At 42.0% G+C, this 19,143-nt stretch overlaps 1 protein-coding gene across 2 annotated transcripts in view; it reads left to right on the forward strand.

Annotated features, from left to right (window-relative positions):
- The window catches only part of dnah7 (dynein, axonemal, heavy chain 7), a 241,518-nt gene that overhangs the window by 179,566 nt on the left and 42,809 nt on the right, over positions 1-19,143 (forward strand). For both annotated transcript variants that reach the window (XM_036974097.1, XM_021596897.2), the window contains exons 54-58: positions 8,526-8,652; positions 9,106-9,300; positions 10,342-10,434; positions 10,508-10,684; positions 11,569-11,730. In XM_036974097.1, the coding sequence (XP_036829992.1) occupies positions 8,526-8,652; positions 9,106-9,300; positions 10,342-10,434; positions 10,508-10,684; positions 11,569-11,730 (754 nt within the window). The remainder of the gene's footprint in view (positions 1-8,525; positions 8,653-9,105; positions 9,301-10,341; positions 10,435-10,507; positions 10,685-11,568; positions 11,731-19,143) is intronic.

Consider the following 19,143-nt stretch of genomic DNA (forward strand, 5'->3'; position numbering starts at 1 on the left):
TTTCTTCAGACATAGGAATTCTCCGGTTGGAAGCGTATTGTTATTTTATGTTAAAAACATCCTAAAGATTGATTCCATACATCGTTTGACATGTTTCTAAAGGACTGTAATGGAACTTTTCGAGTTTTTGTCTTGACGAAGTGCCTGCGCCTCATGAAGATGGATTACTGGGCTGAACACGCTAACAACAAGTGGCTATTTGGACATAAACTATGGACTTTATGGAACTTTAAGGAACAAATTAGTCATTTATTGTCAAACTGAGATTCCTGGGGGTGCCTTCTGATGAAGATCATCAAAGGTAAGTGAATATTTATAGTGTTGTTTCTAACTTCTGTTGACTGGCCAATATTTCTCTGGCTGGATTGGGCTCTGTGCGCCGTTCTCAGATTATGCCTTATCCGTAAAGTTTTTTAAAAATCTGACACAGCGGTTGCATTAAGGAGAAGTCTATCTTTAATTCTGTGAACAACAGTTGTATCTTTTATCAATGAGTCTTTCTGCAAAATCACCGGATGTTTTGGAATCAAAACATTACTGCACGTAATGCGCCAATGTAAACTGAGAGTTTTGGATATAAATATGCACATTATCGAACAAAACATACATGTATTGTGTAACATGATGTCCTATGAGTGTCATCTGATAAAGATCATCAACGGTTAGTGATTCATTTTATCTATATTTCTGCTTTTTGTGACTCCTATCTTTGGCTGGAAAAATGGCTGTGTGTTTTTTGGACTTGACCTATGACCTAACATAATCATATGTTGTGCTTTCGCTGTAAAGCATTTTTTAAATCGGACACGATGGGTAGATTAACAAGATGTTTATCTTTCATTTGGACTTGTTAATGTGTGAAAGTTACATATTTCTAAAAAATATTTTTGAATTTCGAGCGCTGCCTTCCCAGCGGAATGTTGTCGAGAGGTTCCGCTAGAGGAACGCCTGCGCTAGAATGGTTAAATGGGTGGAAGGTGAAGTAGACATACTTGGTATTCACATCTCCGAAAATATAGATGAACTTACCACAATCAATTTCAATAGAAAGTTAGCAAACATAGACAAGATTTTGCAACCATGGAGAGGTACATTTTTATGTAAAAAGCACATTGATGAACTCTTTGGTCCTTTCACAGTTTACTTACTTACTCATGGCACTGCCTACTCCAGATGACTCATTTTTTGAAATCATATGAGCAAAAAATATTACATTTTATTTGGAATGCTAAGCCAGAGAAATTAAGCATGCCTATGTACAGTGCCTTGCGAAAGTATTCGGCCCCCTTGAACTTTGCGACCTTTTGCCACATTTCAGGCTTCAAACATAAAGATATAACACTGTATTTTTTTGTGAAGAATCAACAACAAGTGGGACACAATCATGAAGTGGAACAACATTTATTGGATATTTCAAACTTTTTTAACAAATCAAAAACTGAAAAATTGGGCGTGCAAAATTATTCAGCCCCCTTAAGTTAATACTTTGTAGCGCCACCTTTTGCTGCGATTACAGCTGTAAGTCGCTTGGGGTATGTCTCTATCAGTTTTGCACATCGAGAGAATGACATTTTTTCCCATTCCTCCTTGCAAAACAGCTCGAAATCAGTGAGCTTGGATGGAGAGCATTTGTGAACAGCAGTTTTCCATTCTTTCCACAGATTCTCGATTGGATTCAGGTCTGGACTTTGACTTGGCCATTCTAACACCTGGATATGTTTATTTTTGAACCATTCCATTGTAGATTTTGCTTTATGTTTTGGATCATTGTCTTGTTGGAAGACAAATCTCCGTCCCAGTCTCAGGTCTTTTGCAGACTCCATCAGGTTTTCTTCCAGAATGGTCCTGTATTTGGCTCCATCCATCTTCCCATCAATTTTAACCATCTTCCCTGTCCCTGCTGAAGACAGTGGGGATGGTGTGTTCAGCTGTGTTGCTTTTACGCCAAACATAACGTTTTGCATTGTTGCCAAAAAGTTCAATTTTGGTTTCATCTGACCAGAGCACCTTCTTCCACATGTTTGGTGTGTCTCCCAGGTGGCTTGTGGCAAACTTTAAACGACACTTTTTATGGATATCTTTAAGAAATGGCTTTCTTCTTGCCACTCTTCCATAAAGGCCAGATTTGTGCAATATACGACTGATTGTTGTCCTATGGACAGAGTCTCCCACCTCAGCTGTAGATCTCTGCAGTTCATCCAGAGTGATCATGGGCCTCTTGGCTGTATCTCTGATCAGTCTTCTCCTTGTATGAGCTGAAAGTTTAGAGGGACGGCCAGGTCTTGGTAGATTTGCAGTGGTCTGATACTCCTTCCATTTCAATATTATCGCTTGCACAGTGCTCCTTGGGATGTTTACAGCTTGGGAAATCTTTTTGTATCCAAATCCGGCTTTAAACTTCTTCACAACAGTATCTCGGACCTGCCTGGTGTGTTCCTTGTTCTTCATGATGCTCTCTGCGCTTTTGACGGACCTCTGATACAATCACAGTGCAGGTGCATTTATACGGAGACTTGATTACACACAGGTGGATTGTATTTATCATCATTAGTCATTTAGGTCAACATTGGATCATTCAGAGATCCTCACTGAACTTCTGGAGAGAGTTTGCTGCACTGAAAGTAAAGGGGCTGAATAATTTTGCACGCCCAATTTTTCAGTTTTTGATTTGTTAAAAAAGTTTGAAATATCCAATCAATGTCGTTCCACTTCATGATTGTGTCCCACTTGTTGTTGATTCTTCACAAAAAAATACAGTTTTATATCTTTATGTTTGAAGCCTGAAATGTGGCAAAAGGTTGCAAAGTTCAAGGGGGCCGAATACTTTCGCAAGGCACTGTATATAATGAATATGAGTTTGGGGGGGATAAAATTATTAAATATTGATGCGTTATACCTCACACATAAATTATACTTAAACCCAAAATGGTTCTCCAGTAGATTATTAAGGCTCATCCTTTCTTCAAAAATGGCATTTTTGCCTTTATACAGATTACAACCTAATTTCCGACTAATTGAAAATGAAATGTTGTTTAATTAAAGAATTGCCCTTAAGCAATCCATACAAAGCTAGTTACAATTTCAGTTTTATCCTCCAGAAAATATACAAATGCTATGGTTAAACTCAAATATACTGATTAATAAAAAAAATATGGAAAAAAGTTACTTTTTTAAATTAGATTTATTAATGATATGAATATAAACGGAGGAGTTGTAGCTATCAAAATATATGGGAATGTCTACTCAATCCAAATTTACAACCAACTGGTTGCGGCAGGCAAGTGGAAAAGGGAGACGGTAGGGGACTTGTTTGCCTGACATATATTAAAGATACACAGCAATTAAAGATTGACAATTAAAGATTGACAGCTGTGCCATACAGGTTGCAAAATAAATGAGAAGAGATTTGACTTACCAATTCCATGGCACATGGTTTATGAACTGGTACAGGAAAACTACACTTGATTCAACACTTCAATTAAAATTATATCAAATTATTGCCACTAACAGAATGCTATATATATGGGGTATACAACAATCTCAGTTCTGTAGATTTTCTGTGAAGAGACAGAATCAATAGGGGCAATACCAGAATAAATGATCTATGTAACTTGTTTCTGGTCACAGGTTCAGGAATGTTATTTTTTATTTTTTTTTAAGTAAAAAATCCACAACATGCACTTAAAATTACCCTTACAAATAGCAGTGTTGGACGATTTGGAAAGCCATAGTCAGTCAATAAATAATATAATCATACTCCTAGGAAAGGTTAAAAATGTATGTAAAACATCACTGCACAATTGAAAAATATATGGCACATGGAAACCAAACGAGTGTGTTCTGTGGTGATAGGTGGGATGGGCTGAGAGTGACTTAGGGTTGGGAATAAAGAGCTTATGTTTGGTAATGTATGATTGTTTTGTGACTCCTTTACAGTGCCTTGCGAAAGTATTTGGCCCCCTTGAACTTTGCGACCTTTTGCCACATTTCAGGCTTCAAACATAAAGATATAAAACTGTATTTTTTTGTGAAGAATCAACAACAAGTGGGACACAATCATGAAGTGGAACGACATTTATTGGATATTTCAAACTTTTTTAACAAATCAAAAACTGAAAAATTGGGCGTGCAAAATTATTCAGCCCCTTTACTTTCAGTGCAGCAAACTCTCTCCAGAAGTTCAGTGAGGATCTCTGAATGATCCAATGTTGACCTAAATGACTAATGATGATAAATACAATCCACCTGTGTGTAATCAAGTCTCCGTATAAATGCACCTGCACTGTGATAGTCTCAGAGGTCCGTTAAAAGCGCAGAGAGCATCATGAAGAACAAGGAACACACCAGGCAGGTCCGAGATACTGTTGTGAAGAAGTTTAATTAAAGCCGGATTTGGATACAAAAAGATTTCCCAAGCTTTAAACATCCCAAGGAGCACTGTGCAAGCGATAATATTGAAATGGAAGGAGTATCAGACCACTGCAAATCTACCAAGACCTGGCCGTCCCTCTAAACTTTCAGCTCATACAAGGAGAAGACTGATCAGAGATGCAGCCAAGAGGCCCATGATCACTCTGGATGAACTGCAGAGATCTACAGCTCAGGTGGGAGACTCTGTCCATAGGACAACAATCAGTCGTATATTGCACAAATCTGGCCTTTATGGAAGAGTGGCAAGAAGAAAGCCATTTCTTAAAGATATCCATAAAAAGTGTTGTTTAAAGTTTGCCACAAGCCACCTGGGAGACACACCAAACATGTGGAAGAAGGTGCTCTGGTCAGATGAAACCAAAATTTAACTTTTTGGCAACAATGCAAAACGTTATGTTTGGCGTAAAAGCAACACAGCTGAACACACCATCCCCACTGTCAAACATGGTGGTGGCAGCATCATGGTTTGGGCCTGCTTTTCTTCAGCAGGGACAGGGAAGATGGTTCAAATTGATGGGAAGATGGATGGAGCCAAATACAGGACCATTCTGGAAGAAAACCTGATGGAGTCTGCAAAAGACCTGAGACTGGGACGGAGATTTGTCTTCCAACAAGACAATGATCCAAAACATAAAGCAAAATCTACAATGGAATGGTTCAAAAATAAACATATCCAGGTGTTAGAATGGCCAAGTCAAAGTCCAGACCTGAATCCAATCGAGAATCTGTGGAAAGAACTGAAAACTGCTGTTCACAAATGCTCTCCATCCAACCTCACTGAGCTCGAGCTGTTTTGCAAGGAGGAATGGGAAAAATGTTCAGTCTCTCGATGTGCAAAACTGATAGAGACATACCCCAAGCGACTTACAGCTGTAATCGCAGCAAAAGGTGGCGCTACAAAGTATTAACTTAAGGGGGCTAAATAATTTTGAACGCCCAATTTTTCAGTTTTTGATTTGTTAAAAAAGTTTGAAATATCCAATAAATGTCGTTCCACTTCATGATTGTGTCCCACTTGTTGTTGATTCTTCACAAAAAAATACAGTTTTATATCTTTATGTTTGAAGCCTGAAATGTGGCAAAAGGTCGCAAAGTTCAAGGGGGCCGAATACTTTCGCAAGGCACTGTATATAAAAGTATCATGTATGTAAAAATGTGTATGCAAATTGTATGTATTGTAGTAAGATCAAGGGTGTGGGGTTTCCACATCACCAAGTTCAATAAAACAGGCACCAGTAGCACAAATAGAATGCAAAGGGGAAGTTTATTATGGATTTTTTTTTGTTCACATGGAAAGAAGGGGGAATTCACCAATCACCTCACATTCCACAAGCCGTTCTCTTTGTCCGTTCCGTTTTCCAGGGGTTAATCTTCACACTCGGGTCATCCAACAGTCCAGGTCACAATGGGCAATCACACAGTTTTAGCCCTCATTTCTCTCACTCTTCATACCTCTCGTCTCTCCTCTGCCTTTTTGTGCAGGTTGCTTCCTCCTTTATCCCCATGCACTCCCTGTCACAGCCTTTCCTTGTTGAGGCAGGAAGTCCACATAAGGCTTGGGGGTGGAGCCAGCTATCTGCAAGATATCTTTCCTCAATTACCACTCCCTCACCTCTCCCTACCGTCTGCCACAGTATACGTAGCAGCAAAGCTGTAAAACAAATATAGTTTTCCTCTGAAGAGGGGGAGGGGTTAAAACATATATTTTATTTAAACGCGTCACCTATATGTTCTCCCTCAGACTCATGGGTAGAAATGTTGGAGGGTAGCATAAGGTAACCAGTCCATCCAGTATGCATAATAATATAATTCACACTCAAAGGCGATTACTTGAATTTGCTTCTAGTGATATCTCCTCCTTCAGTCTTCTTCTTCTGTGGACTTTATATGGCGGTTGGCAACCAACTTCAAGGTGCATTACCAGCACCAACTGGACTGGAGTGAGGACCTCGGTTCAGCTTTCAATCATCGACGTGGGTATATACTCCTAAAAACTAATGAGGAGATGGGAGAGTCGGAACTTGCAGCACGTCAAGCATCAATCAATAATAGAACCAAGTTCTATTTTAGTGCCTGGCTTGTTGACAGCAGTTTGGATTAAATTATTGAATGACATGTATGTGTACATGTACATAGTGAAAACGATAGTGGTCCTAAAATGGAACCTTGAGGAACACCGAAATTGACAGTTGATTTGTCAGAGGACAAACCATCCACAGAGACAAACTGATATCTTTCCGACAGATAAGATCTAAACCAGTCCAGAACTTGTCCGTGTAGACCAATTTGGGTTTCCAATCTCGATTCGACATAGGCCGATAGTTTTTTATATTTTCTGGGTCAAGGTTTGTCTTTTTCAAGATAGGCTTTATTACTGCCACCTTTAGTGAGTTTGGTACACATCCGGTGGATAGAGAGCCGTTTATTATGTTCAACATAGGAGGGCCAAGCACAGGAAGCAGCTCTTTCAGTGGTTTAGTTGGAATAGGGTCCAGTATGCCGCTTGGAGGTTTAGAGGCCATGATTATTTTCATCATTGTGTGAAGAGATATAGTAATAAAACACTTGAGTGGCTCCCTTGATCCTAGGTCCTGGCAGAGTTGTGCAGACACAGGACAACTGAGTTTTGGAGGAATACGCAGATTTAAAGAGGAGTCTGTACTTTTCTTTCTAATGATCATGATCTTTTCCTGAAAGAAGTTCATGAATTTATCACTGCTGATGTAACGGCTTTTGTCGTTGGAAGGAAGAGTGGACCAAAGCGCAGCGTGGAAAGTGTTCATGATATTTATTTTCAAGAAACACTCAAACAAAAATAACAAATTCAAAGAAAGAAAGCGAACAGTTACGTCAAGCACAGACACTAAACAGAAAATAACACCCCACAAAACCCATACGGAAAATCACAACTTATATATGATCCCCAATCAGAGACAACTATAGACTGATCGGGAAAACACAGATTTTCCCACCCGAGTCACACCCTGACCTAAACAAACATAGACAATAAATAAGGATCTCTAAGGTCAGGGTGTGACAGCTGAAGTGAAAGCCATCCTCTCTTGGGGAATGCTGCTTTTTAGTTAGCTTTGTGACCTTATCAAAAATACATTTTGGTTTGTTCTTAATGTTCTCAATTAAGTTGGAAAAATAGGATGATCGAGCAGCTGTGAGGGCTCTTCGATACTACAGTGTTCCAAGCTAGTCGGAAGACTTCCAGTTTTTTGTGGTGCTATTTCTGTTCCAATTAATAATACTCTTAGTAAAAAATCTTTAGTTTACAATCTGTAGAATCTATGAGAATCGAAATATTCCGAACTTTTATGAAACATCACAGCACAGTTGAAAAATATACTTGATGATTTTCAGTGATAGATGGGAGGGGTTGAGGGTAGCTGAGGGGTGGGAGAAAAATATATAATTAATGTAAATGTACCATGTCCATGAAATGTATATAGTATGTATAAACTGGTAGTATTGTTGTCCATTAGTTTAAACCAATTACGGGAGGGGTGTCAGGGTTAGGGGAAGTGAATAAAGAAGAAAAATATATCTTTAAAAATATATTTAAACTAGTTGTTCAACCGGAAAATGTGTTACTGTTAAAACTATAGTTATTCTAGGTCTGCACCATAGTGCATATAGATGGCAAGATGTCCTGAAGAAGAGCTCCTGGCCTATCTGTCAGACTGACTTTCTCCCTGCCAAACCATTGATTCCTCTCTCTCCGCTCAATCCAAAGCAGAGACATGCCTTTCCAAACTGCTTTTACCTGAAGCTGACTAGACACCATTCGCTTTCCATTTTTTTACAAGTTGTTGTGCCTGTTTTGGGGGTGGTTTTGCAAGCGATTCTAGGTAGTAATGAAATGCTCTATAAGCTACATCAATTATTATTGTTAGGCTGTAGTTTATGCTACTGTCCCATAATGTATTACCAAAGTGACTAGATCATCATGAATGAAATTTTACTTCTCAAGCTTTATTTTACATTTTGCAACACATTTAAGAAAATCAACACTTTCAATAAAAGTTTATTCGACAAAGGCAGAAACCTAGGCATTAATCAAATCTTTGTTATTGTTTTTACCCCAGGTTGCAGATTCTGAGGGACCATTTCACCTACTCCCTCTACGTCAATGTGTGCCGCTCGCTATTTGAGAAAGACAAGCTGCTCTTCTCCTTCTGCCTCAACGTCAACCTGCTCATGCACGACAAGCTGGTGGGTTAGCTTTACAACAACGTTCTCAAAATATTGTCCGAACCATAGACATGAACACAGAACCTCTGTGTATGTATTGGTTTATGTTTGATGTATTGTACAGTATATGGCCACAGCTTTCCCATAGCATTATCACACCGTCACTGCAAGGTATTATTAATGCATAACCACATATTTCCTTCTCCATCAACAACTTCTCTTGACTAATATCATCAATACTCTCACACACACACACACACACACACACACATGGCAAGGTCACAGTTGTAAATGAGAACTTGTTCTCAACTGGCCTACCTGGTTAAATAAAGGTGAAATAAAAAAAATATATATATTTCCAGTCAGGACCATATGGGTCTTAGCTCTCCCAGGATCCCAAAGCCTCACATTCCCAGCAATGCTCCAGATTGACCTTTTGTCTTTCCCCCCTCTCCACCCAATCCTCCACACCAGGTGGATGAGAGCGAGTGGCGCTTCCTGCTAACAGGTGGCGTGGGCCTGGACAATCCCCACGCCAACCCTTGCACCTGGCTCCCCAAGAAGGCTTGGGATGAGCTCTGCCGCCTCGATGAGATGGACTGCTTCAAGGGCCTGCGCAAGGACATGTCCCGTATGAAAGACGCCTGGAAAGAGGTGTACGATAGCCCGGTGCGTTACTGTAGCATTGCAATAAAATAGAATATGATTTTTATGTTTAATTATGTGGTCTGTAGATACACACACACACAGGTAGGCAGACAAGAGCACGCATGCACACACACGCACACAAACAAACAAACACATCCAATACAATTAACTTTCCTTTAACTTTAAATAGGTTTCAGCCACAGACAGATCCTTACTCAATATAACTCTTAAGAGCAAAACAACTCTCAGACGTCTGATGTAAAATTTGTTCAAAAGTATCCGGGGATTATCCCTCCTCACTCACACCATCTCTCTCCCTACCCAGCGCAGCGGTTCCAAGGAATTAACCAAATACATCGGCTGGCCCCGCTGCACACCCCAGATTGCTTCTCTTACCACTTAATTACATTTGATTAATCTTCCTACAGGTCAATAAAGAACTCCCAACACACACGCACGCACACACACACAAACATACACCCACGTAGCTAAAACAAATGTGATGCCAAAGCGTCTCCATTATACTTGGGGATAACCTGATTATGGGCACCGCGTAAATGCAATCCCCTCCAGATTTGCGTCTGGTGAATGCAAATGGCCATGAATTCCCTCATTATTAAGGAGAGTATTAAAGCTCAAGTTTAGTTATATAAACAGCCTGTGAGGCTTGCGTCGTTTGGCTACTGTGGTTTAGACATTTGGAAGGAAACTATGCTCCCATTGAGCTCTACTCAAAAGAAGTGCACTATGTAAGTAATAGGGTACCATTCCACTTTCAACACCCCACTTTTTTTTTTTTTTTCGCAAAGCTGTCCCTGGTTTATTGGAATTCAGTTGAGTTCTTCCTGGTTTGTCTTAATGTTGTAAACAAGAATTAGGCTAGTTCGTAAAAAGTGAAGAATATGAGTGTGTGAAGCAAGCTTTTTAAAGTTTTTATTTCAATGCTGTAGTTTAGAGAAAAAAGGGGGATTAGTTATTATTAAACCATCATTCGAATATCTTTGTATGTAGTGAGTATGTGATATTGTTAATAATAATGTGTGTGCATGTGCTCATGTGCAGACTCCCCACCACACACCTTTCCCAGCAGAGTGGCAGCAGAACCTTGGACAGTTTCAGAAGATGCTGGTTATACGCTGTCTTAGACCAGACAAGGTGAGTTACCACACGCACACGCGCGCACACAAATCAAAGTCAAATCCACATTCTTCACCCCCCTGCCTCCCAGGTCATTCCCATGGTGCAGGAGTTTGTATCGGGCAGTCTGGGGCGTCAGTTCATCGAGGCGCCCCCCTTCAACCTGGGGAAAGCATTTGGGGACAGTCACTGCTGCGCCCCCCTCATCTTCATCCTCTCCCCCGGTTCTGACCCCATGGCCGCCTTACTCAAGTTTGGTGATGAGCAGGTATGGATAAGCCTGGGTACCAGTCTGTTTGTGCCATCATGCCACTCATTGCCACTCCATTGGCCCATTTCTACCTAGGTTTAGCATAAATTACAATTGTTGTGGAAAAACAACCATCCTGTATTGCTTGTCCCTAGCTGGTCTTATTGATATAGATGTTTTACAGAAACGACAAGAGTAGACACGCAGAGTAGATAGATCACAGATTGATAAAGCTTGTAGATTTCTACAAGGTTAAAATATCCTTAAATGTTTCAAGTCATGCGCAGTGCCACCAGAGACTCTGGGTTCGAGCCCAGGCTCTGTCGCAGCCGGCCGTGACCGGGAGGTCCATGGGGCGACGCACAATTGGCCTAGGGAGGGCTTGGCCGGTAGGGATATCCTTGTCTCATCGCGCACTAGCGACTCCTGTGGCGGGCCAGGCGCAGTGCACGCTAACCAGGTCGCCAGGTGCACGGTGTTTCCTCCGACACATTGGTGCGGCTGGCTCACGGGTTGAATACGCGCTGTGTTAAGAAGCAGTGCGGCTTGGTTGGGTTGTGTTTCGAAGGACGCATGGCTTTCGACCTTCGTCTCTACCGAGCCCGTACGGGAGTTGTAGCGATGAGACAAGATAGTAACTACTAACAATTTGATACCACAAAATTGGGGAGAAAAGGGGGTAAAATTGAAAAAATAAAAATGTTTCAAGTCATTATCAAAATAAAAAATATATAAATGTTTCAAGTCATTAATTGCTAGGCAATTAATGGTACGTTTGTCACTCAATCTTTGGGATTCACCTTTTAAAGCATCCTGTTGACACATGTGTTTGTGTGTGCATGCGTGCGTCTGTACGCGTCTGTATGTGTGTGTGTCTCTGTGTCTCTCTGTGTGTTCCCCAGGGCTTCAGTGGAAACAAGTTGAGCTCTCTGTCTCTGGGCCAGGGCCAGGGCCCCATCGCCATGAGCTTGATTGAGACGGGCGTGAAAGAGGGCACCTGGGTGGTCCTACAGAACTGTCACCTGGCCACCTCATGGATGTCCACTATGGAGAGAGTGTGTGAGGTCAGAGGGCAGCTTGCACTGTGATGACACACCTCAAGTCTCAATATTATAAAAATAATTTAGTTGGTTAGTTTGGTGTGGGGATTACAGTCCCTTCAATGCTGCAGGACTGTTTTGAGAATACTGATTGGAATATGTTCAACGATTTATCCACCCAGGACTCATCCATCAACATTGAGGAATATACATCGTCAGTCACAGGTTGCATTAGGAAATTTGTTCAATATGTTGTACCCACAATAACAATCCGGACATACAGTACCCCAACCAAAGACCATGGATGAAGGGAGAAATCCGTACCATGCTGAGAGACCGTACTGCAGCATTCAATGTTAGTACAATGAACCGCGATGATTCGGTGGCGTACAAGGCAAGTAGGTACGATCTCCGTGAATCCATTAGGCAAAAATAGACAGACTCAAATGTATGTCATTGAATGACAACTCAGACTCTCGATGCATGTGGCAAGGACTACAGACTATCACGGACTACAAAGTCAAATCCAGCTGTGTGGTGCCCACCGAAGCCTCCCTCCCAGACAAGCTTAACACATTAAATGCTTGCTTCGAGGCAGACAATACTTAACCATCCAGGAAGTCTCTCGCAAATTTGGACGACCAGCTGCTTTCGCGACCAGAGACTGATTTGAGGAAGACTCTTCATAAAGCTTCCGGCATACATGGCACATCTGTGCTGACCAATTTACCGCTCTACCAGATCTACGTAAGATGCCATTTCCATCGCTATTCACTCATTCAACCCTAACACAGCAACATTTCTCGCTAGAAAACAGTGATGGCCTCCACTAAAAAGAGGATCCCGTTAGCTTTTTATAGGCTAGGCCTACTATATTTATTTCTCAACTTTCCTAATATTAAGCACGTTGTTTATCTTTACAACTGGAGTATAGCCTACCTGGCTGGCATGAAAATGAAGCATGGGAAAATCGTCCGACATTCGCTATTTAAGTGAATAGAATAGATGTATTTTTTCCCGCTGCCTCTGTTTTGAGACAGGTGCATGATAATGGTCCGTTCTAAATAAAAACAAATTTCACACATATATTATTTAGTATATATAAAGACAAGGTTAAATCAAGAATAGTCTGATGGGTGACAATATTAGCCCATCATTTGTGAATTACAGTTGAAGTCGGAAGTTTACATACACTTAGGTTGGATTCATTAACTTGTTTTTCAACCACTCCACACATTTCTTGTTCACAAACTATAGTTTTGGCAAGTATGTTAGGACATCTACTTTGAGCATGACACAAGTAATTTTACAGAAAGATTATTTCACTTATAATTCACTGTATCACAATTCCAGTGGAACAGAAGTTTACAAACACTAAGTTGACTATGCCTTTAAACAGCTTGGAAAATTCCAGAAAATTATGTCATGGCGTCAGAAGCTTCTGATAGGCTAATTGACATAATTTGCGTCAATTGGAGGAGTACCTGTGGGTGTATTTCAAGGCCTACCTTCAAACTCAGTGCCTCTTTGCTTGACATCATAGGAAAATGAAAATAAATCAACCAAGACCTCAGAAAAATAATTGTAGACCTCCACAAGTTTAGTTCATCCTTGGGAGCAATTTCCAAATGCCTGAAGGTACCACGTTCATCTGTACAAACAATAGTACGCAAGTATAAACACCATGGGACCACGCTGCCATCATACTGCTCAGGAAGGAAACGCGTTCTGTCTCCTAGAGATTAACGTACTTTGGTGCAAAAAGTGCAAATCCATCCCAGAACAACAGCAAAAGACCTTGTGAATATGCTGGAGGAAACAGGTACAAAAGTATCTATATCCACAGTAAAACGAGTCCTCTTTCGACATAACCTGAAAGGCCGCTCAGCAAGGAAGAAGCCACTGCTCCAAAACAGCCATAAAAGAGCCCGACTACGGTTTGCAACTGCACATGGGGACAAAGATCGTACTTTTTGGAGAAATGTCCTCTGGTTGGATGAAACAAAAATAGAACTGTTTGGCCATAATGACCATTGTTATGTTTGGAGGAAAAAGGGGAGGCTTGAACACCATCCCAACCGTGATGCACGGGGGTGGCAGCATCATGTTGTGGGGGTGCTTTGTTGCAGGAGGGACTGGTGCACTTCACAAAATAGATGGCTTCATGAGGAAGAAAATGATGTGGATATATTGAAGCAACATCTCAAGACATCAGTCAGAAGTTAAATCTTGGTCGCAAATGGGTCTTCCAAATGGACAATGACCCCAAGCATACTCAGGTATGCTTTGAGGGACTCCCATGTGGAAGTGCAGGACATAGGTGGGGTTGAATTAATTTCTAGAAATGAAATTGACACACTACTTCTCTGAGAGGAAAATCGAGTTAAGACGCCATTGACAACACATAGGTTGCTGGGGAAACTCTAATGGTGAATGGTCAGAAATAACAATACTCTCATAAGTACACCTCTGAATGTTAGGCAGTTTTTCGTCCAAAAAATAGGTAATCAATGCAGGAGTACATTTGATGAAAAAAAAAAAAAAAAAAAAAAAGGAATACTGTCTATCTGTAGGGTGGAGGAAATGTCAGGCCTCACACACAGCATATTTCCGAAGAAAATCTTGAACAAGGCACACTTAGAAGTGACTGTAGTGAGTGCTAGTCAAGAACTGGGAATGTTGTACAGTTGAAATCACCCCCTAAAATCAACGAATGGGAATCTAAATTGGGTATAGCAGATAAAAAGGTAGAAATGGAATGTGAATCATCCCAATTGGGAGCATAAACACTAGCCAAAACAAGAGGGATAGGAAACAGTTTAACAGTTCCTATGACGTATCGTCCCTTAGGATCAGCAATAGCCTCAGAAGCTATAAAGAGAGTAGATCTATCAACCAAAATGGCAGCACCTCTTGATTTACTATGAAAGAGTTGACCAACTCACCAGTCCTCAAGTGAGTCTTATGTAGAAATTAAAAATTTGCATTCAAACCCTTTAAATGTGTCAGCGCCCTCTTACATTTCACAGGGTTGTTAGCGCCTTTGATGTGCCACAAAATGTCCTTGATGGTATTATTTTGGCCACCCTGAGCATTTCCGTTATACAACCCTGTCATTAGAGCATAGAGTGGAAAAGCAATGAATACCCAAAAGACCCAGGATAACTTGTCTCAGGGTAATAATGTACTGTGTAAGATAAACTCAGCAAAAAAAGAAACGTCATCTCACTGTCAACTGCATTTATTTTCAGCAAACTTAACATGTGTAAATAACATAACAAGATTCAACAACTGAAGAAGTTCCACAGACATGTGACTAACAGGAATGGAATAATGTGCCCCTGAACAAAGGGGTGGTCAAAATCAAAAGTAACAATCAGTATCTGGTGTGGCCACCAGCTGCATTAAGTACTTCAGTGCATCTTCTCCTCATGGACTGGACCAGATTTACCGGTTCTTGCTGAGTGATGTTACCCCACGCTTCCACCAAGGCACCTGCAAGTTCCCAGACTTTTCTGGGGGGAATGGCCCTAGCCCTCACCCGCCGATCCAACAGGTCCCAGATGTACTCAATGGGATTGAGATTCGTGCTCTTCGCTGGCCATGGCAGAACACTGACATTCCTGTCTTGCAGAAAATCACGCACAGAATGAGAAGTATGGCTGGTGGCATTGCCATGCTGGAGGGTCATGTCAGGATGAGCCTGCAGGAAGGGTACCACATGAGGGAGTAGGATGTCTTCCCTGTAACGCACAGCGTTGAGATTTCCTGCAATGACAACAAGCTCAGTCCGATGATGCTGTGACACACCGCCCCAGACCATGACGTACCCTCCGCCTCCAAATTGATCCCGCTCCAGAGTACAGGCCTTGGTGTAACACTCATTCCTTCGACGATAAACGCGAATCCGACCATCACCACTGGTGAGACAAAACCGTGACTCATCGGTGAAGAGCACTTTTTTGCCAGTCCTGTCTGGTCCAGCGATGGTGCTTTTGTACCCATAGGCGACATTGTTGCCACTGGTGTCTGGTGAGGACCTGCCTTACATCAGGCCTACAAGCCCTCAGTCCAGCCTTTCTCAGCCTATTGTGGACAGTCTGAGCACTGATGGAAGGATTGTGCCTTCCTGGTGTAACTCGGGCAGTTGTTGTTGCCATCATGTACCTGTCCCGCAGGTGTGATGTTCGGATGTACCGATCTTGTGCAGGTGTTGTTACATGTGGTCTGCCACTGCGAGGACGATCAGCTGTCCTTCTTGTCTCCCTGTATCGCTGTCCTAGACGTCTCACAGTACAGACATTGCAATTTATTGCCCTGGCCACATCTGCAGTCCTCATGCCTCCTTGCAGCATGCCTAAGGCACGTTCACGCAGATGAGCAGGGACCTTGGACATCTTTCTTTTGGTGTTTTTCAGAGTCAGTAGAAAGGTCTCTTTAGTGTCCTAAGTTTTCATAACTGTGACCTTAAATGCCTACCATCTGTAAGCTGTTAGTGTCTTAATGACCTTTCCACAGGTGCATGTTCATTAATTGTTTATGATTCGTTGAACAAGCATGGGAACAGTGTTTAAACCTTTTACAATGAAGATCTGTGAAGTTATTAGTATTTTTATTAATTATCTTTGAAAGACAGGGTCCTGAAAAAGGGACGTTTCTTTTTTTGCTGTTTACTTGGGAAACGAAATAGAGTGACATTAGAACTGAACAATTCAATCTCCTTCCTCCCCCCACCCCAGACAATACCTTCCCAAACGAAGTACAAGCCTAAATAGAATTGTTTTAAAAGTTTTCTTCGCACGGTATATCTGTGAGATTGTGGTGTTAAACCCAAACCCACAGTCCCGCCCTTTAAAGTAGTGTTCTGTTTTGGTGAATCAAGCAGCAGAAATAAGAGGAACAAATAAAAATTGAATCCCATGTGCAAATAAAATTAGGAAAGCACCACATGTATAAAATTATATTCCCAGTTTATAACAGGTATTGAGAGAGAAAATGTATCAAGACGCTCAGCCAAAACCTCTCATTTGAGGTAAGCAAATCGTTGTGAAACGACCCCAAAAAAGTTGGGCAATGTGCAGTCAAGACCACAAAACTATGTCTGTGCAACGTTGAAAGTTTGCCGTGTATAAATTACGTTAAAAACATTCAACATTGAAGACTCCCCAAAAACTCTGAACATTTACTGTTTACTGGGTCGAGACAAATGGCTGTGGTAAACAAATATCCCAAAATTGTTTGGGTCATTGAGACAATATGGAAACAAACTCAATAGGTCAATGAGATAGCATTGAAACAAAGGATTGACATAAACCATTAATAAAAGGAAATAAAAATGACTGAAGGCTTTTAAGGCAAGCACACTGGATGACCAAAACATTTGATCACATCAAATAAGCGTGAGTGGGTTCGCCAACTCCCGAACTATACAGGAAGAGTACAGTTATAACTAAAGATAGTTATACCACAGGTGGGCTACTTACTTACTATCCACTGTTAGCAAGCAACAGTTGCTGATCAATGAGCAAGTTCAAGACTTCTTGATGTGGCGTTGAATGTGAGCCATACCCTCCTCTGGAGAATCAACGGTGTAGTCTTTTCCATCATGAGAAAGTCATAGACGGGCCGGGAATCGCAGTCCATACTTCACACCTGGATGGTACCGTAGTAGTCGTTTGGCCTGCCCGAAAGAAGGGCGCTGCCTGGACACAAAGGGGGAGAAGTCCTGGTAGCTCTGTCCTTGAAAGCTCAGAGTGGGCTCGTTGGAGAATCTCCATCTTCTCATGGAAGAAGTGCACTCGAAGAATGAGGTCACGGTGCCTCTCACCGTCCCGGGGCTTTGGGAACAGTGACCGGTGGGCACGGTCAATCAGGTGCTTCTCATCCATGGCGAGAACATCCTTCAGCAGCCTGAAGATGAAATCCGCAAGGCATTTCCGCTGACTCTGGGATTGATACCAGTCTCAGGCTATTGCGGCAAGAAAATCCCTCTAAGCTCACACAGCTCTCCTGTACCTTTTTCAGATCCGCAGTCAGGCATTTTACGTCAGCCTCCAGGGAGGTAGTCAGGTCGGAGACACTGGTGGCGGAGGTCACCAGTGGTGCAATCTTCATCATGTGTAACTCTGTTGTTGTTTTGAGTGATGTGATGGCTGGCACTGTCTTGTTTCGCAGGATAGTTAAATCTGCTTTTAAAGTATCAGAAACCTCTTGTATTCAGGCCTCAATCGTAGCAACTACCTCCGTTTTCATTTAAGCTATCTCAGAGCGTAGTAGCTTGATGGTCTCAAGAATGTTCATTTCAGCGCCACCAGGTAAAGCCGCACCTCTGGGTAAAATGCTAGTATCCGGCCCTCAGACTCAGGAGAGGGCGGTGATAAAAATGGGTCTTGTAGGCTGGGTTATCTCAAAGTCGTGTTTTTGGCTGTTGACATGCTGTCATTTGAAAGCACAGCAGTATTACGGAAAGGGATCACCAAACTAATATTTGAAAATAAATATGTTTTTGCTGCAAAATAAACTTTAAGAAAACTGCGGGAGAAAATGGAAAACACGTCAGTTGCACATTGCGCCCCCCCCTCGCCGATACTTTTTCTAATGAAGCCGGTGACGGAGGTGGTTAGCTCGTCAATGTTAACGGCTGAGTCTCAAAGTATATTCAAATCAGCTCTAACAAAGCAGTCCTGTAGCATAATCTTTGTTTCTGGTGACCATTTCTTAACCAAGCGAGTCACGAGTACTTCCTGTTTGAGTTTCTGCTTGTAAATAGGAAGCAGGAGTACGGCGTCATGATCCGATGGCGGACGAGGGATGGCCTTGTATGCTTGCTTGTGGGTAGAATAACGGTGGTCTAGGACTTTTTCACCCCTGGTGGCGTTGGAGACGTATTGATTGGAGATCATTCTTCTTGTTATCAAGTGGCCAGTAGAATGGAGAGAAGAAATGGCCTGTTTTCCCTACGTCTTAATCTCACCAGGGTCCCTCCCCCTTGCCTCTGTAATGCTGGCATTTCCTCTTGGGTAGCCCGAAAATTAGGTAGCCCAACCAAATCTCGCTTAGGGCCCCCAAAAGGCTAGAGCCGGCCCTAACTACATTTTAGGATTCAACACTATTGTTCCTTCAAAGCTCAACCCCAAGCTCAGAGCCAAGGGTTTAGACACCATCTTCAGGGTCTAGACACCATCCTCTGCAACTGGACTTCCTGATGGGATGTAGTAGGCTGTGAGGATTGACAACAACACCTCCTCCACACTGACTCTTAACACAGGGGCCCCCCAGCAGTGTGTCATCAGCTCTCTGATGTACTCCCGGTTTCCCCACGACTGCGTGACTTTGCACGACACCAACTCCATCATCAAGTTTGCTGATGACACCACAGTTGTAGGCCTGATAACCAACAACGATGAGTCAGCCTATAGGGTGGAGGTAAGTGAACTG

Source organism: Oncorhynchus mykiss, chromosome 3 (genome assembly GCF_013265735.2).
Source record: "Oncorhynchus mykiss isolate Arlee chromosome 3, USDA_OmykA_1.1, whole genome shotgun sequence".
Taxonomy (NCBI): domain Eukaryota; kingdom Metazoa; phylum Chordata; class Actinopteri; order Salmoniformes; family Salmonidae; genus Oncorhynchus; species Oncorhynchus mykiss.